Source organism: Protobothrops mucrosquamatus, unplaced genomic scaffold (assembly GCF_001527695.2).
Source record: "Protobothrops mucrosquamatus isolate PMUCROS unplaced genomic scaffold, P.Mucros_1.0 scaffold3778, whole genome shotgun sequence".
NCBI classification, from domain to species: domain Eukaryota; kingdom Metazoa; phylum Chordata; class Lepidosauria; order Squamata; family Viperidae; genus Protobothrops; species Protobothrops mucrosquamatus.
Window position 1 is genome coordinate 23,302 of NW_015389731.1, and position 26,919 is coordinate 50,220.

At 38.7% G+C, this 26,919-nt stretch overlaps 1 protein-coding gene across 1 annotated transcript in view; it reads right to left on the minus strand.

Moving 5' to 3' along the window:
- PLPPR1 (phospholipid phosphatase related 1) overlaps positions 1-26,919 on the minus strand; it is a 55,685-nt gene that overhangs the window by 3,028 nt on the left and 25,738 nt on the right. The window contains exons 2-4 of the mRNA XM_015827543.1: positions 21,761-21,949; positions 16,998-17,130; positions 12,435-12,685 (exon numbers count right to left, since the gene is read on the minus strand). Coding sequence (XP_015683029.1) covers positions 12,435-12,685; positions 16,998-17,130; positions 21,761-21,949 — 573 coding nt within the window. The remainder of the gene's footprint in view (positions 1-12,434; positions 12,686-16,997; positions 17,131-21,760; positions 21,950-26,919) is intronic.

A 26,919-nucleotide genomic window follows, 5' to 3' on the forward strand; every position in this document is an offset into this window, starting at 1 on the left:
CCACTGGAGTGGTTTACTTAGCAACTGTGGCAAGAAAGGTCGTAAAATGGGGCAAAATTCACTTAACAACTGTCTGGCTTAGCGACAAAAATTTTGGGCTCAGCTGTGGTCATAAGTCAAAGATTACCTCTACAAGGTTTGAATTGATGCTCCATTCAGTTTTATGGGAAACTAACCTTGGAAGCAATATTTGGTTATTCGATTTCTGTATGAATACTTTCATTAAATCTTGCAACAAGAGAGTCATTTAAAGACCACTAAAATTGACTGTTGCTTCTTTCTCCAAATATTTCTGCTTTCGTAGACAGATGTTATTGGAGACACTGAATTGATATATTGTATGGAGGTTCATATAACAAAAATGGGCTTCATTCCAGCCATTCACTGTAAAAAACTCAAAATATGGATTGGTTTACTTGGAGAGAAAACTAACTAAGTAGCAGATTTCACAAATTACGATAAGCAAAGATATCTTTTATTTATTCTTCTTGTGTCATAATGAAGAGCCGTGGTGGTGCAATGGTTAGAATGCAGTATTGCAGGCTAACTCTGCCCACAGCCTAGAGTTTGATCCTGACCAGCTCAAGACTGACAGCCTTCCATCCTTCCGAGGTTGGTAAATTAAGATTGTTGGAGGCAATATGCTGACTCTATAAACCCCTTAGAGAGGGCTGTAAAGCACTATGAAGCGGTATATAAGTCTAAGATTGCTATAATTACTAAATGTCAGAGGCTTCCTGATTGTTGAATGACGCTGGGTGGCATATACTTAAAATTAGAACAATTTAAAAGAAGAATCTATGTTTCAGGAGAAACCATAGCCCAAATACCATAGCTTAGCTTTTAGCCTAGCATGTTGGGTAAACCCAGTCACTATGGTTTGAGAACTACAATTTAAAACAGATTGCACAATCTTTGTGCAGTTGGAGAATACATTAAAAAAAAACAGGTTATAAGGGCTGTATGCTTGTACAGGTAGCTCTCAACTTACAACAGTTCTTTTAGTGACCTTTCAAAGTTACAACAGTACTGAAAAATGTGTCTTATGGCTGTTCTTCAAAGTTATGAACTTTGCAGCATCCCCAGGATCATGTGATCAAATTTCAGATGCTTGGCAACTGGTTCATACTTACGACCGTTGCTGTGTCCCAAGGTCATGTGATCTCCTTTTGCAACCTTCTGACAAGCAAAGTCAATGGGGAAGCCAGATTCACTTAACAACCAGGTTACTACCTTATCAACTGTAGTGATTCACTTAAGAACTATGGCAAGAAAGGTCATAAAATGGGGCAAAATTCACTTAAAAAATGTCTCACTTAACAACAGAAATTTGGGGCTCAAGTGTGGTCGTAAGTCGAAGATTACCTGTATTGGTATGTTACTGCAAGATGCAAGCTTTGAATCTTGGCCCCTATGCAGATTTCTTAGGATTTTTTTTAAAAGATGAAATTAATATGGCTAAGCATGCTTCCAAAATGATTCAGAAGAAATTATTTGAATCTTGCACAGTAAAAACACAACATACCACTGCTATTCTTTAAAGCTTATGTGTGTTTTTTCCCCCCCAATTTTTTTTTGTTGTTGTTAGTTGTGAAGTCATGTCCGACCCATCGGAACCCCATGGACAACATTCCTCCAAGCCTTTCTGTCCTCTACCATCTTTTGGAGTCCATTTAAGCTCACGCCTACTACTTCAGTGACTCCATCCAGCCACCTCATTCTCTGTCGTCCCCTTCTTTTATTGCCCTCAATTTTTCCCAGCATTAGGCTCTTCTCCAGTGAGTAAATTTTTGTAAGAGTTGTAAAAAATATACTGATCCATGAAGAGTAAAGTCATTAAAGATAATATGACTCTTAAAGGAGCCACAACTTTTTTGCAGGCTCGTGTTATTGGAACAAAAGGCACTACACTTGTACAAAGTTTAAAGAGCTTCATCTGCGTCACGTTTGAAATATTTGCAGTCTCTAAAATAGTTACATTAGACTGAATAGAGTCCAAATAATCATAGGTACTGTTCCTGAGGTTGATATAGAAAATGATTTTAAATCCTGAAACCTGTCTTTTTATCTGATCAACATTCTAAAACAAAATGTGGTACAGAAAGGCATAAACGAGTAACAGCTCATTCTTCCACATACTGTAATAGAAAAATATTCTTTGCTATTTTATCCCATTTCCGGCTTTTAAAAACGGGCATTATAATTTTTAGTGTAATTAATAAATGACAGAAAATGAAGAATGTATGCAGGTTTTTTTCTTTTTTTAAAAAAAACAACAGGCAAACTGCCATGAAAGACAATGAAAGTGTAATTATAGGATGCAAGATTTCTTTGTATTCTCAACTATTCCTTCAGCAAAACAGCAAAACCGTGATAAAAAAAAATAATCAGCAGCTACTGAGGATAAAGTTACCCTAATTTTTGAGACTATAATTGCAAGGGTGACATGAGTAGGCAGATACCGTAGCACTAAAATAAAAGTGATGGGCTAAATCAGCAAATACAATAGAAACTTCTCCAGCAATTTATGCCTTCCAAAACACAGCCAGGCTCAGTGATGGGATTCAAATATGTGAACAACCGGTTCTCTGTGTGGATGCTGCTTCTGGAAGTCCATTCTGGACCTGGGCAACAAAAAATTAGCCACCGGTTCTGCCAAAGTGGTGCAAACCAGCTGAATCCCACCACTGGCCTGGCTTCATTAAGACCTCGCTTCCCAAAATACCATCATGCCAATATCAGATGCTTTCTAAATGTCAAATGAGGTTTAATGAGATGCAAACTAAGGTTAGGTGCAGTTAGATCAATCTCATGGGGATCCAAAATAGAAAAATAAAACTGAAAAAATTGGGGGATATAATTAATTGGACTGCTATAATTGTAGTTTGTTGAACACAGTGGCCTGGTTCCCATAAAATGCTAAGCTCTAAACCATGATTTCCAAGTGCCAATGGCTGAGCTCACAGAAATATAACTGAGACTTAGCATAATGACTAAAAACTGAGTTGCGCTAAATTCATCATGGAATCACATTCCTAATCAAATATCTTGAGAAATATGAGCAAAAAGGTGAATCAACTGTGCTAAATAAACATATAATTACGTACAAATTCAACATAGGAAAATCTGTTCTGCATTTTTACCATTATAGTTTTTACAATTATAAACATCCTAGAAGACAAACTCAAGATCCAAAAAGATCTTGAACATTGGGCCCCACCTAACAAAATGAAATTCAATGTAGATAAAAGTAAGGTTTTACACTTAGACAAGAAAAAACAACTGTATAGGTATAGACTAGGTCAGTGATGGTGGATCTTTTAGAGACCCAGTGCCCCAAAACCGCCACCGCCCCCCTGCCCCATTCCGTGCCCCGCAGCATCATTTGCATGCAATGGAACACGAGGGCGGAGTCTTGTCCCCGCTGCCCGGCTGCCATGTCCTTGGCTGCGCTGCTCCGTGTGGCCTGCACCTGGGGGTGACTCTCCTCCAGGGGACTGCTGGCGAGGAGGGGGCTGTGGGGGGAGGCGGGGCTGGGGCGACAGTGCGCATGCCCACAGAGAGGGCTCTGAGTGCCACCTCTGGCACACGTGTCATAGGTTCGCCATCACTGGACTAGGTGAAACTTGGTTTAATGCCAGTAACTGTGAGAGAGATCTTGAAGTCCTAGTGAACAATCACTTAAATATGAGCCAACAATATATGGCAGCAGCCAAAATTGCCAATGCAATCCTAGGCTGCATTGACAGAGGGATAGAATCAAGATCACATGAAGTTAGTGCCACTTTACAAAGCCTTAGTAAGACCACATTTGGAATTCTGTATCCAGTTCTGGTCGCTCCAATATAAAAAAAATGTCGAGACTCTGGAAAGAGTGCAGAGAAGAGCAACAAGAATGATTAGGGGGCTGCAGGCTAAAACATACGAAGAATGGTTACAGGAATTGGGTATGTCTAGTCTAATGAAAAGAACTAGGGGAAACATGATAGCAGTGTTCCAATATTTGAGAGGCTCCGACAAAAACGAGAGGAGTCAAACAATTTTCAAAAACACCAAAAGGTAAGAGGAGAAACAATGGATGGAAACTAACCAAGCAGAGAAGAAACCTAGAGCTAAGGAGAAATTTTCTAATGGGGAGATTCAACCAAGGGAATAGCTTGCCTTCAGAAGTTGTGGGTGCTCCATCACTGAGACTTTCACAAAGAGACTGGACAACCATTTATCTGAAATGGTAAGGGTCTCCTGCTGAAGCAAGCGGTTGGACTAGAAGACCTCCAATGTCCCTTCCAACTATATTCTATGTTCTATGTTTACCACTGTGTAGAATTCAGAGCTTCTTCAAAATAAAAAAAATGTACATGAAAACCATTACTTTGCTTTGCTTACTACAGCCAATCCATGAACACCCAAGGTACATATAAACTAGGTATGTATTTTAAAATAAAATTCATACTGATTTCAGGAAAGGAACTAGTTTGTAATGCATACATTCAGCAGTTTAGAAATACACACTTTCTTCACCCTCTGTTAGGTAACAGATAATTCTGTAAGCAAAGTGATTTTATTGGGCGTGTACATTTCTCTGGAGGGGATAGTAACAGTAATTACTTCTCAAATGCCCCCCCCTTCCGTTAATTATACATTTCCACATTTCAAGGCTGAGTAAGCACAGCAGTCAGTCTCTCTGTTTCTCTCGCACTCACAAACACAATACACACACAAACACCGAATCACAAAATAGAATCACGGATGGCAGGTAGTGCTCAGTAAAAGATAGTTTACAGCTTTGGTGAGCTATGTATCAATATTTTCTTTATCGTGAACAGTTTGAAATATTTAAGAACAATGGGCCTTTTCAAGTAATCTCTTTTCATCACCTTCACAATGAGAGTGAAAAAGGTTAGAGAAAGGGATACTCGTATTTATATTAGTTTTTCTCACTCCCCTCTCCTCTCCCTTAATGTTCTTGCCTTTCCTCTGAGAAGCAAATTAAATGACTCAACGGGGGAGTCAGAATGCAAAATGAGATAAGAATGTTTTTACTCTCCCTACTCTGCTGGAGCAGTTTTATGTTCCTTATAGTCCCATGAAAATCTTCAGTTTGCACACACATCATTGTTGTTCCAGCTATGCCAATTGCTCTTTCTGCATCATGTAAATTATTTTTTTCCTTGGGGAGATGATGATTAAGATGAGGGTTGCTGGAATTGGGTATGTCTAGTTTAACGAAGAGAAGGACGAGGGGTGACATGATAGCAGTGTTCCAATATCTCAGGGGCTGCCACAAAGAAGAGGGAGTCAAGCTATTCCCCAAAGCGCCTGAAGGCAGGACAAGGAGCAACGGATGAAAACTAATCAAGGAGAGAAGCAACCTAGAACTAAGGAGAAATTTCCTGACAATTAGAACAATTAATCAGTGGAACAACCTGCCACCAGAAGCTGTGAATGCTCCAACACTGGAAATTTTTAAGAAGAGACTGGACAGCCATTTGTCTGAAATGGTATAGGGCAGTGATGGCGAACCTTTTAGGGACCGAGTGCCTAAAAACTGGCCCCGCCCCCACTCCACCCCCTGCCCCACCCCCACTCTGCCCCCATCCCCCACCCTGCCTGCCCGCAGGGCAAACTCACCATCTCCAGGCCCCACCGCAGATCACCCAGGCAGTCCAGCAGCGCTATGGTGGTCACACCCTCTGCCCGTGCCCTGCAGCATCAACTGCATGATGGGGTGTGAGGGCAGAGTCTTGTCTACGCTGCCTGGCTGCCATGTCTTGGCTGTGCTGCTCCACGTGGGCCCCGCTCAGGAGTGACTCTCCTTCAGGGGGGCTGCTGGAGAGGAGGGGGTCATAGGGGGAGGCGAGGCTGAGGCAATGGCACGTGTGCCCACAGAGAGGGCTCCGAGTGCCGCTTCTGGCACCCGTACCATAGGTTCGCCACCACTGGTATAGGGTTTCCTGCCTGAGCAGGGGGTTGGACTAGATGACCTCCAAGGTCCCTTCCAACATTTATTATTATTATTATTATTATTATTATTATGATGATGATGATGATGATGATGATGATGATGATGATGTACCAAGCTAGCTGCAACAATCCAGATGACTTATTAGACAGCAGAAAAGAAATACAAAACACCATTAACTTTTTATAGGTAGTCTCAACTTATAACCACAATTGGGATCAGAATTTCTGTGGCTAAGCAAGGCGGTTGTTAACTAAAGTCATGTCCAATTTTACTTTTTGTCACAGTTGTTAAGCAAATCGCTGTAGTTGCTAAATGAATCACATTTGGTTGTTAAGTCAATCTGGTTTCCCCCATTGACTTCATTTGTTGGAAGCTGGCTGGGAAGATCACAAGTGGCAATCATATGACCCAAGATATGCCGCAGCCATCATAAACACAAGCCAGTTGCCAACTACCCAAATTTGATCATGTCAAGATGCTGCTGCAAGAGTTATAAATTTGAGGACCGGTTGTAAGTCACTTTTTCCAATGCCACTCTGTAATATTGTGACAGTCAGTAAATGGATGGTTTTAAATCAAGGACTACCTTGATTTACTGCCACCCAGCAGTTATTGAGATTTTTGCAAAATGGATCAAAAAGGATGAATGAAAAAGGAGATAAGAAAAAAAAGACTCCTTGGGAAGTCAATATATGAAGGTGAAGGAAGGGCAGTGAGGTTTGTGAACTCAGAAATGCTTGGCGAAGAAACGAATTAAACTCAAGAAACATAGAAATGAATTCTGCACAATTGAGCAGCAAGATGAATTTAACTATTAGGAGGAACTGGTACTCTCGGGAGGAACCAGCAAATACACAAGGCACAAAAGTGTGATTTAACAAGTTATAATCTATGGTTCAGTTTGTCATGAAACTCTTGCTTGTGTTATTGCTAACAATGCCCAGGGAAACTAAGCAACACAGCTCAAATAAATGTTAAACAGCCAAATAAATTTATAGCACTACAAGACACAAGCTGAAGCAATGACCAATCGTTTGGACCTATTTGTTTCCCCAAAGAATCACATTTGCATAGCATGGATTTATTAAAAGCTTTTTGCAATGACAGCCCGATGCAATATTCGAACGCAGCATGCCACTGAATCTTACATGTTTCTACAACAAAGCAAAGAATATGGGAATCAAACAGAGGGAATGTGATACCCTAATAGAGGGGGGACAAATTTGATGCAAGAGGCATCACTGTCATTTGATGGGATGACATGCATGAGTGGAACACAGCCCTGGAAGATTACAGCTTATACAAAAAGAACAGACTCAACAGGAAGGAAGGGAGTGTTGCACTCTATGTAAAGAAAGCAGATGCCTGTACAGAAATGCACAAATGGGAGCATAGAAATCCTGCTGAGAGCAATTGGCTAAGAATAAAAGATCAGAAAACAAAATTTTCAAAGAAACACAGGACAGTAACAATGGGTGATTTTGCCCATCCTTACATTTGGCACAAGTTTAACTCTACATTTGTCAGAGGATGGATAAAATAACAAAGAGTTATACTAAGTGTTGGAAAAAGACCCCAGTTAAAATTTTAAGGAAAAAGCCTTTTTATTAAGAATCAATCAAGGACATTTGATCCGGGATGGACCAGAGACTATTGTTGTGGCTTATGGTAGATTAGAAGCCATTGTGGATTTTCGGTCAGATCATATGGGCTGGGTAAGCAGAGTTGTAGAAATTCATAAACTGTGTGCCTGCTTTGAAAGGGGAGGAAATTATTATTTTTGAAATATATTTATTATTCAACTAGGGGAGACAATGTATATGTTTTTTTTCTTTTTATGCACATATAATTTCTTCTTTTGTATTGTCTAGTTGCCAACGCTGTGACAATGGACGTCGTGGCTCTGACGGCATCCATTTTTACTCTTGCTTTAAATGTGCCTTCTTAGTCTTTTAGAGTTCGGATGTAGAAGGGGGGGTTGGGGTAAATGCCTGAAGGTTTAGCTAGCCATAACAAGGTAGAAGAAGGGAACTCAAGGACACCTTCCGATAAGGTTGTGGGGGAAAGCCCAAGTTTTGTGCTAATTGGAGACAGCTCTTGTGGGGTGGGAATTGCAATTTGTTACTTTGTATCTGGGAGGAGGGAATCTCATTCTTGGGTTCAACTATGTAAGTGCCCATACTTTGTTTCCTAATAAAATGTTCTTTAAGGAAGAAATCCTTGCCTTGAAGTTCTTTTAAGTGGTTCCATCTATTGGAACCATGACGTTAGTTTTGTTTCGTTTTTCTATTTTCTTTTTTATCCTTTTTTTTGGAGTGTATTCTAATGTTTGAATAAAAAAACAGTTAATGAAAAATAATGAAGAGGGTATGCTATTCTAGACCTAATTCTTATTAACAGGGATGGATTATTTGAAGAAGTAAAAGAGACTAAAACTTTGGGAGAAAGTGACATGTTATCTATCCTTTTTTGTGAGTTTAAGGGGAAGAGGAATAGAAAAGCTTTAGACATGTACAATGAAGTTCAGAAGAGAGGACTCTGGTGAATTCAGGCAGAAAGTAGTTCAGATCAAATGGCTTGGCATCTTGAAGAGGGCAGTGTCTCAGGAGACTGAGAAATCCTGCAAACGAGATATAGATAGTCTTTGATTTATGAGTTTAATGCAGCCTGCCTATTAGGGCCGTAAATCATGATGGTCTTAAGGCAGCGCTCCCCAACCTTTCCGGCTTGGCGGACAAGAAGGGAGAAGAGGGGAGGGTTCTGTGTGAGTGGCAGGTGTGCATACATGCACACACGCAGCTCCATTTGCGCAAGCGTCATACATGTGTGCCCACTGCTCATGCCAATGAAGCTTCGTGTACACACTTGCCCGCCACTCACATGGCCCAGTTCCGAATGGGCCGCGGCCCAGGGGCTGGGGACCTCTGTCTTAAGGGGGTTACCCATATGACCAACCTGATTTTACAAGCTTTTTTCAGGTATTTATTAAGTGAATACCATTGTCATTTAGTGTACCCACTGTTCACTATAAGGTGTTTTTGCTAAAAACCAAAAATAAATATTGGATTTTGGCAAAAAAAAAAAAGAGTCATAAATCATGGTCACATCACTGCCGGATGCTGCAAGCAGTTGTAACTATGGGCTGGTTGCTAAGTGCGTGAAATGCAATCACATGACCATGGGGGAGGGGTGCATGCGAACTTCAGAATCAGGTCTTGCGAACCTTTTAAGGAGTCTATCGTAACTTTGAATGGTTGCTAAGTGACCAGTTGTGAACCGAGGACTACTTGTGCTATAGGCACAATTGCAAGGAAAAAATGACATTTATCAAGGCAGTATAGATAACTACAGAATTTTCTAAAAGGCTAAAAAAATAGATACAAGAAATAAAAGAGGGACTGTATATAACCAAAGAAGGATATAAGGCAATAGCCAAAAACTATAGAAATTGTATTCCTAATAGAAAGGCTAATACTCAGAATAAGTTGGGCTTTGTGAAAAAAGCCTAGAACAACTACTACTACTACTACTACTACTACTACTACTACTACTACTACTACTACTACTACTACTCAAGTGTGTCAGCAGCAAACAAAATGGCTGTAGATCTGCTGAATGTGTAAGCAGTAAATCAATAATGGCTGGTGGTGAGAAGGCAGAATGTCTTTAATTCACAGTTTACATTTATCTTCTCACAGGATGGCATTAAGACCTAACTGGTTATTGCTGTGACACTAGTGGAAGACAGGAGCTTCAGTTTGGGACAGACAAGAACCAGGTTAAAAATATGTGGCTTCATAAAAATAAATGACTTCAAGTCTCCAGGGCCAGATAAATTGTACTCATCCTAAATATTGATGGAACTTGCAGATTGCAAATTCACTAAAGGGGAATATCTTTGAGAATTCCTGGAGATCTGGTGAATCCAGAAAATGGGAACAAACACTGTCCCTTTCTTGAAAAGAGAGACATTACAGACCTTCAAGCTTAAGGATATTAAAAAGCAGCTTCATTGTAATTCATGCTCCAACTGCAAATGAGACTATGAACACTTGATTAACAACCAAGAGCCAGTATGTATTTGTCCAAAACAAATGATGCAAAATTGCCATTTTCTCCTTTTTTAAAAAAACAGTTACTTGTTTTAATAGATTGGGGAAGTGCCCTGGACAAGAATGTATCTTGACCTCAGCAAAGTATTTGATGGAATCCTTCATGAGGTATTCAGTAATGAACTCCTAATTGGCTAAATCACTGCCCTCAGAAAGTATTCTAAGTACTAAATGACTTCATTAATAACCACATTAGTTTGGAGAGCTCTGAGCCCCATTGAGCATTTTTATAAATAACCTAGATAATTGGTTGAGACAAAAATTGGTAAATTTTCACGTGACACTTAACTAGAAGGAGTAGCTAACAATTTATTATTTTTTAATATATTATTGAAGGATTTAAAAAACAAAAGTAAAAATTAATACAAACTAAATAGAGTAAGAAGGAAAAAAGAAAAAGGAAGAAATGAAACAAAGCTAAAGTGCAGTAAGGAAAAAAGGTAGAAAAATAGAAAATACAGAAAAAAGATAGAAAGAAATGGCTTCTGATCTTCTTTATAGCAGTTCTAAGTACAACTGTAGATTTACTTCTTTCTCTAAAGTTACATTGTGACTCTTCCTTCTATAATTTATCCAATCTAATAATCAAAACTGTAAGTCATAAGCTTATTTTTTTCTGTTTTCTTCAGAAAGTCCATAAGGGGCTTCTTACTAGCAATGAGGGGAGGCTAAAACTTCAGAAGTTAAAGAAAGAATTACAAAACATGGGCCTCTAGGCAGGTGTAAACCTAGGCCAAAATAAATAGGATGGATTTGAACAGGGGAAAAATGTAAAATCCTTATCTGTGGTTATAAAATAAAATAAAAGAGAAGACCTGGTTTGGCAGTAATACATGTAGAAGTGATCTGGGTGCTCTATCAGATCACAAGCTCAAAATGAACACGTGAACAATGTTATGCAGCTACTAACAAGGTAAATAGTATTTTAAGATGCATTAACAGAAGGAAGGAGTACAGATCCCAGGAAAGTATTATTCTGTCTTGGTCTAATTCTTTCTTGGAATACTGCATCCAGTTCTGGGTTCCACAGTCTAAACAGGAGTGTAAGATCAGAGGAGGGCTGGCCAGGAACTGGAAACCAATTCCTGTGAAAAAATTATTCAAGGAATGTCTAGGGAGATTCTCAGTCATCCAGCTCATGGTTGTCCCAAAGATGCTTTTTCAAAAGATAACTGGACTTTGTTTTTCCTTGGAGTAAGAAAGGAATGGAAGGAAAAACAAAATCCAGTTGCCTTTTGAAAAAGCACCTTTATGATTCAAGGAATATGCTTAGCTTGCAGAATAGAAGACCGGGGTGGAAATGATGACAGCAGCCTTCAGATTTTTAAAGGGTTAATATGTACAGAAAGGAGTGAAGGTATTCTGTGATGCCTCAGAGGGCAGGACCACAACTACTGGGTTACTACTGGGATTTAGTTTAGATATTAAGAGATTTTCGATTTAACAGCTGTCAACCAATGGAATAGATTATATCATAACATATAGGCAATCTATTCCACTGGTTGACACTCTTAAATACAATGGTATTATCATTTTCACAGGAGATTTTCAAACAGAATCTGGATACCCATCTATCCAATATGCTTTAAGAAATCCTACATTAAGCATGGGGTTGGACTAGATGTCCTATAAAAAAAAAATTTCTAAGTGATTTTAGTGAGTATTAGAAACTATGCGTCACGCAGAAGCCAGGACCACCCCAGCTCTGGCAAGGGGAAAAAAGTCGCAATACGTCACGATACGTCACATGACGCGGCGTGTTTTGACACCCCTGCTCTAGAAATAAACATGATCACACTGAGAAGATGACAATGGTTACAGGTAGTCCTTGACTTACGGCCACAATTGAGCCCAAAATTTCAGTTGCTAAGGGAGACATTTCTTAAGTGAGGTTTGCCTCATTGTACGACCTTTCTGTTCACAGCTGTTAAGTGTTAAGTTAGTAACACGGTTGTGAAGCTTCCCCGGCAACTTTGCTTGTCAGAAGGTCACAAAAGATCTCATGACCCCAAGACATTGCAACCGTCACAATATGAGCCAGCTGCCAAGCGTCTGAATTTTGAGCATGTGACTTATAAAACACTTTATGACATCCCCACGGGGATGCTGCAAGTGTGAAAAATGGTCATTAGTCACTTTTTTTGGTGCCATTGTAACTTTGAACCATTACTAAACAAACCGTTGTATGTCGAGACTACCTGTGTATTTGATTGTGATACAGTACAGCCCAACAAGCCTGCCATGGCGGATCTCTGTGATTCTGCATTTAAATCTTTATAGAGAAATGAGAGGACGTTAAAGCAGTCAGAAATGATAAATGAAGGACAGGTAATAGCAGAATCTCTTTATGTACTTACTGTAGCATATAAGGCTGAATATATGCTTAAAGCAGCATGTTTGGATGGAAAAGATCTCCTCGCTTTCTCAATCACATCTTGGTCGCCGGTGCAGATATTCCCATTGTTAACAAACTGGTGATGAGCTCGGCAGTCACTCCCAGTGTAGTTGGGTTTACAGACAGTCAAGAAATAGGGTGCCAAGTTTCCAGTCACTACCTGGCCAGCATTTACAAATATGTTGGTAGCAAAAAGACCAAATGCAAATACTCCTGAGAGAATGAAAAGGTAAAAGAACAAGAAAAGTGGAATTATTATTAAGAACTGAAAACACGATAGGCATGGAAGAAAAATAACAGCTTCTTTCCTCCACCAGAAAAAAAAGAGGGAGAAGGAAAATTTGCAACACAAATTTAAGATTTAAAAATAAGGATAAATGTAATTAAACCAAGTGCGGAGGCTGCAAATTTAGAAAAAAAACCCTATATAGATATGGAGACATTCGGATGTACTTGAGCCCTTCAAAGTTGCCTAATTTTATTTTATGCTAGTATCGGACACGTTCAAGGTATGGGTTTTGTTCCAATGCACCAACTGCCTAGCACATATAAAAAATGAGAACCCAGCTTTCCTTAATGTTCAGAAACATAATATGGGAATGTATGTAGAGGAAAATGAAGAGAGAAATGAAGCGAGTCTTCTTCAAGTAATCAATTCAGAATTGTACTAATGAGGGCAGGGAAATGGTTAGGATCTAATGAAAATACAGAACATTAGAATAACCGAATATGCGATGATTAAATGAAGCATGGATAAGCGTTTTGGGATGGAAAGTTTATACAATCTCCATTTCTCTATTGGAAAATCAGAAAACACTTTCGTTATTTTCTCAGTGAAAACTTTTTGTCATTATTAGTAACAATCCCAGTTTAATAGGTACACTTTGCCACAATTAAGAGATTGCAAAAATATCCCATCTAGTCAATGAACACTAGACAGACAGACAGACAGACAGACAGACAGACAGACAGACAGGGATAGAAGTTACGTAAGTCAAGTCAAGGTCAGGTCAGGTCTCAAATTCACATTTCATTCTACCATCTACAACCTAGTCTATTTCTTGATAGTTTTTCATTCATGTTCCCTGCTTAGTTTCCAAGCCCCGATAAGCTGGTCATGTACTGCCACTTGCTATATCCATAGTTACATTTTGATCTGTGGTCCTCCAAAGGCTGACTATGGCCACCCTTGCTTAATTTTCCATATCAGCTAAGTGCTGCCATCCTATGGGGCTTATTCAGCATAAATGTACAGGTACAGAGAGTCCTTAGTTTCAATTATTTGTTTAGCAATAGTTCGAGTTTACCACAGTGATGAAAAAGTAACTTTGCAACCAATGCTCACATTTACAACTTTCACAGAGTCTTTTTCTCTCTCTCAGTAACATGTTTGCCATTATACTTCAAGGTAGGCTTAATGGGAATGCTGGTTGTCAATGGAAGTTTTTAAGAAGAGATTGGACAGCCATTTGTCCGAAATGATATAGGGTTTCCTGCCTGAGCAGGGGGTTGGATTAGATGACGTCCAAGGTCCCTTCCAACTTTACTACTACTACTACTACTACTACTACTACTACTACTACTACTACTACTACTCCCTGGAGGTGGGAGCTGAGTCTGCAACTATTCTCCCTCCCCCCTCCAGCAAACTGGCAGGCAGTTCCTCAGGTAAACTAAGGAGGAGGAAGAATGACAACTTTTCACAAGCAAAGTCAATGGGGAAGCCAGCAGGAAGTCAGAAATCATTCCCACTGCTTCATCCAATCACCTGGTGGCAAGACCTGCAGGTGAGCAGTGATTCGCTGCTTTGTAACCAAGGCTGAAATCTGAAATCTCTTTAACAGCAGTGGGTGCAAGGAAAGAATAAATGATGGCTTGATGCCTGCTGGTGAGATAGGGCTGGATGGGGGATGCTGGCAGTCAATGGGTGTACCTTCTTCCCTGGAGGGAGGGGCTCTTGGGGACATACAGGATGGGGAAGAAGAGTGCAGTTTTCCTCATGGTCTGTGGCTCCCTTTGTTTCTCTCTCCCCCAGCAAAATAAGACAGTTCCTCAGGTCAGCCAAAGAGAACAAGCAGTAATTTTTGATAATTCTTGTCAGCTTCGCTACCTAGAAGTAATGTCACAGGAGGAGCCAGCAGCTCTCATTCTCACTATTTTTTTGCCAGTCCGTGGTCATTCTGCTTTTCTGTTTCGATGAGGAAATATCTCTGAAAAGATGACCCAACAGGGCTATGAGTAATTTACTTCCTAACTATAGGTCATGCTAGCTGCTGCTGATAAGAACTGGCATTCAACAATATCTGCAGGCCTAAAGATTTTCCAGCCCGGTGCTCATTTATTTATTACTCTAATAGTACAGGAATATGTCCATGGTGTTAAGCTGCATTCCTGGAGATTACCTTGATATGATCACATAATTTTATTTGGCAACAAAATGGAAGTTGTTTCTTTTGATTTTTTCTCGTAGCCCTTATGGTTCCCCATCCAACTTCTAAGCAGGTGCAACTACGCCTAACAATTCATGATCACCTAGCTGCGTTTCTTCAAATTTTGTTTTGTATTCTTATATTGATAATAATGGATACACCTCATATGAGAAAAAACCACTCTTCTTTCATCACATCAGATGCTTTATTTTTAATTCCCCATTATCGGGAGGTTCTGCCTATCAATATGATCCACATAAAGTGTTTTCTATCTAAGGAACTACATATTTCAGAAGCTTATATACAGATGAAAGCCATCTAAAACAGGGGTCCCCAACCCCCGGAAAGCAGGCTGCACAAACAAGGAAAGCTCCATACTCGGGATGCAGGCAGTATTCAAAACCATACCCCCTCTGGTCCATGGAAAAACCTTTCTCCATGGCACCAGTCCCTGGTGCCCAAAAGGTTGGAGGGGGGGCGCTGATCTAAACTGAACCAACTTTCACATTTAGCCCAGCCTATCTAATCCTCTAACTACAAGAAATTAAGGCAGATAGAAAGAGAAAATACTTGGGATGTACACTAATTGAAGCTGCTGAAAAGTATATCGGCCAAAATAAATATTTAGCCATACATGCACAGCAGAAGTGCTTTTAGCAGAAATCCTGATTGCCTGATTAGTTTGGACTTCAGCAGCACAGTGAAAACACTTCCTAGATTTTTCTAATGGCCTCTTTACCACTTATCAATGCAACAGAAATTGCTTAAAATGCATATTTTTAAACCGTTAAAAATATCAGGTTTTTTAAAAATTTCTTACAAGTGATGTCTTTATTTTGATTACTTTATTCAGGAAAGAGGCAAGCTGCAGAAAATCTTAAGTTCTATGTTCATTTAAAATGGATACACACAAGGAAGCCACTAATAAGACACTAATTCTTCAACTCAGTTTCTTCCTGCAATATGGGAATAACACTACAAGGCTGCTAATATGATTTAGATAATGCATGTGAAACACAGAGTAGGTCAAATGTCCTAAGCCCTATTCCTTGGACACAGTTCAGTTGGAAAAGAAAGTACATAATTATTTTGTTTTGCTCATAAGAACACAGGGAATAATCATAATGGAGTGACAGGAGTCAGAGTCCTGTTGAAATAGTAAAAGAACTTGATTGCTGCCTAGATCCAAATTTCCCCCAATTCTTTCACAGAATTAGGACTTCAGCTGAATCAGAATATATTTTCACTGGAAGAACATGGAAGCTATGTTACCAGCTCTTATACAGGTAGTCCTCGGCTTATAACAGTTCATTTAGTGACTGTTCAAAGTTACGTCACTGTTTTTTACACTTACAACTGTTGTAGCATCCCCATAGTCAAGTGATCAAAATTCAGACACTTAGCAACTGACTCATATTTATGATGTTGCAGTGTCCCAGGGTCACCTTTTGCAACCTTCTGACAGGAAAAGTTGTAAAATGGGGCAAAACAAATTTCTCATTTAGCAACATAAATTTTGAGCTCAATTGTGGTCGTAAGTCAAGGAGTACCTGTATTTCATCTCTTCATACAACTTCCGGAAGAAAACCACTATTTTATTTTTGTAATCTGTTTTTAGAGGCTGCCTCTAGCTGGAAATTCTACTTCATAAGCCACTGAAAATCTTGACTGCTATAGAAAACTAATGGAAAATAAAAGTGATGGTTGCCAGCCAAAAGTCATCAGAATGGCAGGTTAGTACTTGGCCTCCCATAATGAATTTTATTTCTTATTTCTGAAAGGAAAAAGAAGAAAATAGTTTTGCCCTTCTTTTGTCACAGGCGTCTCGAGAATCTGTCTCTGGATATCAATCAAACTGTACAAGACCTTCTATATCACTAAGCTTTATGAAATGTGATTTGTTAGGTGTGAAATATTGTGCTAGAAAAATGCCAAAAAAAGGTCCTGTCTAAAAATTGGAGCTAGCAAATTCTTTCTCACACACATCTTCCCCCCCACCCCGCCTCCCTGGGGATCCTTACATGGGAGGTTTGTGCATAGAAACATATGAAATTGTTTTTCTTATTTTATTCTGCAAATGTGTTAATTATGCTTACCTATAAATCGAATGATTCTCCGAAGTAGTGGATTCAGGTAACAGCATTCTCCTGTCAAAATTGTTTTCTCTTGGATAGTTAAGCTTTCTCTAGTGGACTTGATGAAATACATAGATATCTCTCCAATAAAAATCTGTAAAAGGGAAGGGGAAGGGGGAATGCTGAGAATCACAAAGACAAATGTATTGGTCACTGCTGAACTCCTCTTGATAACCGGAAACCACTCTCTGGAAAGGGATGTTAATCCATCCCACCCCATTCCTTAGCCTAACTTGGCTATGACAGCAGAGAACAGAGCACCAATAGGGGACAATTAGTGGGAGTAGTAGAGAGGTCAGATAAATTGAATTTTCACCAATTCTGGATGATCATCTCTGGATGAAGAGATTAATTACTACATTTCACTGGCTTACATCTGAAGTAACAGACTTGAGTCCTTAATTTTCCAAAGATTATCTTCTATATATTACTAAAACTCTGAACTTTTAATTGGGTGGAATAGCTTTGAATCAAGTTACCTCAAATGGGCTAACATATGGAATACATCCAAAAACCGGGACCCATGACTCCCTTGGAATTGAAATTTGGCAAAACTTATAAAACACTTTATGACATAAACATTATCATAAAGCATTTTATGACATGATACAAAATGTCATAAAACACTTCCTGAGCTGGTGTTTTGACAGCTCAACATGGGCTACTTTCAAGGCTGATCCATCTCTGAATGTATCCTGACTTTTCCAGTGAAGGCAATACAATAGAAGCTGTGCCACTGTTAAAAGCACTGAGGAATCTGGTAAGGAAATATCTCTGAAATGAGATATTTAGTTAAATGTCTAAAAGCTTAAATTTAAAAATAAATAAAAAATTACAACTAAAACAAATGAGACTTTTTCAATCCCTCACTTGCTAAAGTAAGGGGAGGTATATGCCTGATGATTTTCCATTCATATGAACTAAATTTATTTTATATTTTACTAATCACCCTGAGTTGGGAGTAACACAATTTTATTCTTTACAAGATGTATTTATTTTTTGTTATTAGTACAATCAGTATAGGAACAGAACCCAATTACAAATTAATAGAGGAAAACGTTATACTTCTTTATTTTTTAAAAAAGTAATTAATCCATTTCCTTTTTTTTAATTTGTGTGCTGCTGAATCTCAGTTGGATGCAGGAAGAACTACAGAATAGAAAAGGGAATATGGAACAGCTATATTAAAAGCAAAAATGGCAATAAATAAGCCTTGTAGAATATAGAGGCTATCAAATTCATTATGCAATAAACATACATTGTGGACAAAAAATTAATCCTCATGGTGCTCTTTTTGGAAGAGTGTATTTCTGTTTTATTGCTACTTCTCCCTCTTGGCTACATTTCTGTCAGTAGAGCTTCTTGTATCTCCGCCTCTCCTTATTTTCCCAGTTTTTTTAAAAAAAGCTCTGCTTCCTCCTCTCTTATTATTTCGCATTCTCTTCAACATCTTTACTATTATTCATCTGAGTGCTCATCAGTGGAATAATGGTGCAGGCACACAAGACTTGATTTTTTAGAAAGATATCTGATTTTCTTTTTCCAACAGGAAGGAAATTAACTTCAACTAGAGTCCCTTTAAGGCAGACACAGAAATAAAACTCTCCCATTTGTGCTACCTGAAACTGGAGGCATGAAAAAGACAGAACCCAACCAACTTTTATGTGATTTTCAGACATATAGTGATGTTGCTGGGTAGTTTGCTGCTAAAGTTTCCAGCCAATATAATAGAATACTTTGTTTGGCCAGATATGATTAGACACACAAGGGATTTATCTCTGGTGCAGAAGCCCACTTCCAAATAAACATCTATAGGAATGGTTACATTTAGCTAGATTCCATCTAGGATTGTCTACTTTGTTTTCTGTGCTGTCTCTTCTAGTAATCACTCCTCCTTCCAATCAGGTGCACCATCAGTTCCTAACTGCTGCTTTCTCAGATTCTATTGGCTACTATTTATTTAGATTATATCTTGCCTTTCATTCATGAGAATGACAGCTCTCTCTCCAACAATTTTTGCCCACAACAAATTTGCTAGGCTGAAAAAGAACTAGCAAAGTCACCCAGTGAGCTTCCATGCCTAAGGGCAGATTGGTCCCACTTTCTAGTCCAACATTTTAACCACAACACCAAATTTAGCTTTCCTAATTATATACAAATTTTTAGTTGGCAAGCAGGACATATCTCCCTCACATGATGCTTTCTTCACCCCTTGAATCTCTGCAATTCAATAAAGTTTGGGCACTTATTTTCAAGAAACGCAACTACTGCTGGTATTGCTAGAGCTATAACAATCTACCAGTTTGATTGAAGCAATGACATTAAGATTTTTTTTGTTGATAAGTAAGTTTATCCAGGAGACTAGTGTAGTGTAGCCATCATTAGTGTAGTATTGCATCAGGGAGACCCAGATTCTAGTCCATCCCCAGCAACAGAAAAGCACTGGATAACTTTGGGCCAGTCATTAGCATTGGCCTGTCTCCCAGTCAGAAAAGTAATAGCTGTACACAACCTACTTTGACTGTGCATGCCATATATATATTAATAAGTTCATAATGTCCAGTTGTCCTTTGGCTTTCACCTTCAACCATGTGACCATCAATTGCTGCTCCATCATTAACATGGCTTCAACCACTGGATGGAAAATTAGCAGGTAAAGCAATGGTTCCCAACATTTTCTATACCCCGCACCCCTAGAATGCTTCTGATATATTCTCGCACCCCTTACAAAAGTTTGAAATAACAGCAACAAATTATGCGTATACACTACAATTTTGAAAACTCAAGTTTTTGCATCCCCTGGAATATCTCCTCGCATCCCTGGTTGGGAATCCCTGAGGTAAAGGAAGCACATGTTTCTATTGAATCAAAGAATTTCAAATAAATCTTCCAGGTGAAGAAGATTTTTCCATACTACATGGAAATTCCATCATAGCTACACTTTGGTTGCATAAAATATAGTGTGTCACTGAAGGATTCAGCTGATTAATTCCATGCACTGCATTTATGCACGAAAGTGATAAGAAAATTGGACCTCCCACTGTTATTTCCTAACCACAGACTAGTTATATCTCCTGGGGCTGTGTGTTTAGTATCAGTGTTAAAGGATCTTGCATATGTCTCAATACATTTACATAGGATGGGGAATGTTAATTAGCTAAGGTTCTACTGCATATAGAAGAATCAGAAAGATACAATAATAAACATTTAATCTTTTTCTATAGCTGCCTGGAGCTGCCTGGCATGAACTGGAATAGAGGGCATATGACTGGACATTCTTATTGAACATGCCTTGAGTGAGTGTAGGTAGCAAGTAAACACTCCTCAAATATCTTTTCAGATTATTTCCTTTAAAAATACTCCTCTTTCTAGAAGCCTGTACACTTGCATCTGCAAATGCACCTTTAAAAATTCACAATACCTTTTCCCTTCTAGCTTTCAATATTCTTTTGCCATACCTTCAACAGATATCGCCTACCTTTGAACATTTTAACAAGTGTTATCTGAATATTTGACCTGCACATTAGTTCAGCATTTTTAAATTTTTATTTTGAATCGTTTCTTTAAAAACAGATGTCATTTAAAAAAAAACCTTTCTGGAAATATGGGTGGAAGAAAGTATGTTTGTAGCACTCTTGCTATCAGCCAATCATATTGCTCACAGCTGTGCACACCCTGAAAGGATGCTGGATTAAGACTTGTGAATTTGAATAAGAAGCTAAACTGAGCCTATCCTATATGGACACGTTCATCTAATTAAATGTGCTTAATACATGTTGCTCATTATTCTTCTGTTGAATCTCTTTTTGCAGTGAACTTAAGGAAAGAAATTGCAAACATGTACAACAAATATTCTGGTGGGAAGGAAAAACAAACCGGGTTGCATAAAAGGAAACTAGACAAACATGTGTCAGAAGCTTATTTGAAGCAGCGTTTTAAATTAAATCAGTGGCTAAATCTATTTGCTTTGTAACACAAAGAAGCTAATGTCTGCCATGAAAAGAAAAGCAATCAGGACACTTTTGGCATTTATTTCCTAATCAATAGTTTTCTTGGACTTATGGCAGCCTTTAATTATTTTCCATGGGAATTATATTGGAAAGAGTGGGGAAACTGACATTGGATTTGCAAAAGGCAATTTTTTTTATTCATTCATAAGCACTACTCAGCTGAAATGCTTTTTGAAGCAGTCAGGTTTGCCTTCAGCATATGAAACCTCGCACACCTTGCAAGATTCTTATTTTGCTTTTACTAAAAGCATAGTTTATTTATTTACTAAACTCCCTGAGAACTCATGGTGATAAACTCCAGCACCAATCATTTACATCAAAGTGTTGTGGTTGATCTAAATGTGTGAAGCTGTTTACATTTAGCTATTGCACTTCAGCTGAGAAATATGTAACATGGTATTTTGTCTTCCTGTGAAATCACATACAGATAATTAATTAATTGGTGGGATAATTAATACCCAAAGGGATTATGATAATGTGCCAATGTCTGACACAAGCTTATCAGATTTTAAAAAAAACCAAAACTAAAGATGCCTTGAAGTTGTGCTGGACTCCTCATGACTATACTGACATTTATGGAGTTAGATAAAAATCATGAGGGTGGAAAAGGAATAAAATCTCTTCTCCGGGAAGTCAGCAATCAACAATCCAATAAGTCAAAGAATCTTTAAAATATGCATGTACATATATATTTAATATATTCAATCTACTTACAATTGCTGTTGGGGTTGCAGCCAGGACACAGTAGAGGACAAGAGGGGAAATGAAGCTTTCATCCTCTATTCCTGGATATGGTTTCATCAAATTGCTGTCTTGACAGAAGAAGCCTTGAATATGTACCTGGAAAGTGTCCGTGCACTCAAAGTAGTAGGCAAGCAAGACCGTCCCAGCCATAATGACAAGCTGAAAATACAGCATGGTGATGACATTAGCAGCTGCTCAGCACTTATGCCTCTGACTATTGCCCCCCTCCATTCTCACTGCCACCATTCCAGAAGCAAATGCCCACATCGGTGCAAGAATGCGCTGGGATGAATGTCTGCCCTCTGGAGCACTTCTTACATAAATCGCAAAGTAACTCCCCCTTCTACTCCCAGGGAAGTTTTGGGGCTACAAAACACCTCACAAAAAGAACAGGAGGTACCGCCCTGACTTATTCCAAAGCGTGTAGTTGTTACCAGCAGTGTGGATCAATGCAAATGAAATGGGGCAGCCCTGAACAGGGCATACATCCTAACAGTTCAGTAATCTGGACTGGAATAAACACTCCCCAGCCCACAAGGCTGAGGAAAGTAACATACAGATGGAAAAGAAACCTTAGGAAGAAAAAAAAAATCTAGTGAGATTTACTCTGGAGGGTGCATAGTAACGTAGCCAAGGAGTTTCAGAAAGAAGGGAAACAAAACAGTGACACTGACAATCCTCTGCTGTTCTCTCTCCACCTACTTCCTATTTTTAGCTCTCTAGCTTCCATCTGAATATGCCGTATTTTAGGGTTTTAATTCTTTTTGGGGGCTGCATCTTACTCTTGTACTCAGTATTCCATATCTTTATCGTTTTATTTATTTTTCAATTTATTTGCCGCCCATCTCGATTGAAACAGGCCTAAGAAGAACATTTGAAATATTCCAGCTAATTTAGTTTGGAAATTAGTCCAGCTCCTCCCCCCAACAACTACCATAAAAAGCACTATGCCTTATTTCAGGATTTGTTTGTTTGTTTGATTGATTGTTTAATGTATTTGATTTATATCCTCCCTTTCCATCCAAGTAGGATGATCAAATTAGCAAGGTAATAAATTAAAAGCAACACAAATTATTAACATGCATACATAATTAGTTTTTTTAAAAAATCCTTTAAACAGTTCAGAGTATCAGGCTGAAAGCGCTGAATTTAATCCCAACCTGGAACCCCAGAAATTCCTTTCTCCCCATGCAGTCTGTAAAAAGCTTCTAGCAGGCAATATTAATAATTACAAGGCTCACTCAAAGTCCATCTCATTCAGAAAAAAGCAAATTACAAAGAAGTAAATAAAATAAATTTTGAAAATGGAAGAAAGGAAGCAACGGGAAGAGAGGAATTGATCAGACATGCTAATAAAGAGGCTCAGGATGAACTTAATGGAGGCGCAACTGGCCCAGCACTATTGCTGAGGTCTATTGTCGTCTTCCCAAAATGAGGAAAAGTTCATGTCTTTCAAAAGCTAAACCCAGCTTTCTCGGAGAGGTGTGAAGTCATACTCATGGGAAAATTTACAGTAAATATCCTGATATCTGTTTGGATACAACTCTGCCAAGCAGAATCCCTACAGGAAATCCCTAACTTGCCTTACTGGCAACGTTCTCCTTTGGGACCTCAGAAGAAAACAAAAAGAGAGGGGCTTTCTTTGGCAGGACATACTACTCAGTGTGGAAGGTGTAGTTGAGAAGGGGAAGCCAAAACCCTGAAGAAAAACGACAATGCAAAAGGATAGCATGTTTGTGGCGCCAAAGATATGCTTTCAAAAACAAGGAAGAAGGTGGAATATTAGATACGTTCGCTGCTTTGAGTTGTTTATAAAAATAATAATAAAGGCAGGCTATTAATAAAATAATAAACTAATAAAGCAGATTTTAACGAACTCAGAATAATGGTAAGTAGGATCACGCAGCAGAGAAATTTAATGCGAAAAAGGAGTTTTAATACGAGTGGGTTTCCTGAACAAGCGAATTGAACAAGTGGATTTCCTGAACAAAAGCCAATTTTAAGAAGGATAAAAAAAATGGAGGACAACTACAGAAACTAAATACAGGAACACAAAGGGTTTAGCAAAGGTCTAAAAACAAGAAAGAAATGGGAAGAGGGCCACTTCACAAACAGGTTGCCCAGATATGTAGAGCTAGTGTCAGGAAACCAAAAATTCAAAAGATGCTAAGAATAACAAAAAGGGTGTATTTAGATATGTTCAAAATAAAAGGGAAAAAAATAATTAGCATACCAGCTTCTCTGTGAATGGAGGAATGTGTCTCAAATCTGTAGATGATTAAAAGTTGGTTGAGATTAATATCCTGGTAACTTGCTGAAAATTCAAAACAATTTTGATAGATTGAAAAATATGCTGAAGGTAATATGATGAAAGGTAACAGAGACAATTGCAAAGTTCTTCACTTAATAGCACTTAAACTTATATACCCCTTCACAGTGCTTTACAGCCCTCTCTAAGCGGTTTACAGAATCAGCATATTACCCCAAAGAATCTGGGTCCTCATTTTACCGACTTTGGAAGGATGGAAGGCTGAGTCAACCTTAAGTTGGTCAGGATCGAACTGCTGGCAGCAGAATTAGCCTACAATATTGCATTCTAACCACTGCACCATCACGGCTCTCAAGAACCAAAAATCAGATACATTGGCATTAGAAGGGGGGATGGCTTCATAATAGCATGATAAAGACTTGGCTGTTTCAGCAGGCAGGACTGGACTAGGGGTATTTTAATTGGTTTTAACAAAATTTTAATAGAGCGGCCAATTCAAATATTTATTTTTAATTATTTTAGATTTGTATTTGGTATTTATGTGGGATTGTTTTAAACTGGCTGTAAGCCGCCCTGAGTCCTCCGGGAGAAGGGCGGGGTATAAATGAAATAAATAAATAAATAAATAAAATAAAATTATGTTTTTTTAAAAAACAACAACACACCCTTGGAATAGAAGTCGATGGCAAGCTGAGGTAAGAGTAGTGTGATATGGCTGTAAAAAGCTAAATGCCACTTTAACCTACATCAATGTTGACTTTCAAATTACTGTTCATAATCAACATGCTAACAAAGGCGTGTAACAACATCCGTTATTTTATGCATGTAGGCAAAAGTATGTATCCTGAGTTTTTCATTAAAATATGAAATGGAGCAAAGCATTTGATCAAATAAAACTAATTTCTAGCAATCTCTGCCCTTGCATCCTTCAGCTTACACAGATGTCTCAAAGGTTTGCAACAGGACGGAGTGGATGGGAACTCCAACCATCAATTCAATATGAAATAATGAATAGTGCCCAATTGGTTGTTTACAGGTAGTCCCTGACTTACAACCATTCATTTAGTGACTGTGTGGAAGTTACAATGGCGCTGAAAAAGTGACTTATGACCATTTTTCACACTTATCACTGTTGCAGCATCCCCTTGGTCATGTAATCAAAATTTGGATGCTTCACAACTGGCATGTATTTATGACAATTGCAGTGTCTCAGGGACATGTGATCACCTTTGGCAACCTTCTGACAATGGGGAAGCCAGATTCACTTAACAACCCTGTCATTAACGTGATTCACTTAACAACTGTGGCAAGAAAGATCATAAACTGGGGCTACAGTGAACAACTATCTTGCTTAGCAATGGAAATTTTGGGCTCATAAGTCAAGGACTACCTGTAATTCAGGAGGCAACCTAAAATCAGAGGTTTTCCTTTCTTTTTATTATGTATTCATTTACTATCATATTTTAAACTGCTATATGCCATGAAAAATAGAAGCAGACAAGGTATTTCTTTGCTCCTTCACAATGTGATTGTTATGCATTGAGAACGTCTACCTTAAATGAAAATAATACAAATTTCCACCTCCTGTTACTATAAAGGCTGTGTATCACATAGAAGCAAAGCAAAGCAAAGCAAAAACAAAAACACAATATAGAACAGCAGTTCCCAGGGATACAGTAAAATAGAAATTATGAAAAGAACTACACTGCCTCCTTGTGAAAAAAAAAAAGGCAACCTTGAAAAACATTTTTTTCACTTGAATGCCTACTGCAACCTCACTTTCCTCTCCTTTTCCTGCTAGGCCAAGTTAGGAGCAGCACCAAAGTAGACAGATGGCTGTTTGGTCTAACCATCTGCAAGAATATGCAGTTTAGCTAGAGAATGCAGTATTACAACTAGAAAGAGAGAGGGGCATTCTCCTGATTCTTAGGAAAGAAAAACTGAAGGCAACTGAGTGAAGACAAAATCTGGGTTCAGGCAACCTTTGTTTGAACAACACAACAAACCCAAATGTGGTGTAGCATGTTGTGTGAGCTCAGTCATCAGGAAGAGTAGTAGTTGTTGCCCCTAAATATTTAGATGCTGCATGAGGAGAAGATTCTCCATTGTTGGTTCTCCAGAAAACCCATTCTAGATCCCACACCAAATATCAGCTCAAAGCCTATACAAAGGATTATGAAAAGACAAAAACAGCCCTGCCATAAATGAAAGGATGGCCAGCTGTCATATGAAAGTGATAAGCCAGTCAAATTGAGCTGAATTTTCATAACCATCCAGGATCAAAGATGAATTCAGAAAAATCAGAGAGAGCACAGTCTCATCCAGCACAATGGAATCATTATTTCGTTGTATGTTTATTAAGTTTTCAAAAAGCAAATTTCTTGTGTGAATTAAACTCCTATTTATCTAGCTTCCTTCAATTTAACATAGACATCAGGCTTTGATTTAGAATTTCCTTCAATTTTGTTAAAAAATGAAAACAGAAATACAGCATTAGTACATTCTCTGGAAAGCATATATCAAGCTCCTGTGAATGAGATGTTTGTCAAATGACATAATCACATGAGAAATCAATTTGCATTTGGACAAACTTCACTTACATAATCCTTTCATGAAACTGAGTAGGGAGGGAGTGTGGATGAGGCAGGGCTTACATCAGTGGTTCTCAACCTTTTTAATGCCGTGACCCCAACCGGTCGTAAGTCGAGGACAAAACCGGTCGTAAGTCGAGGACTAAACCGGTCGTAAGTCAAGGACTACCTACCCAACCAGTCGTAAGTCGAGGACTTTCCCTGCCCGGGAACGCCGCACATGCGTGGTTCCGCCCCCTGCGCCGGCCAAGGCGTAGCTGGCAAGCAGC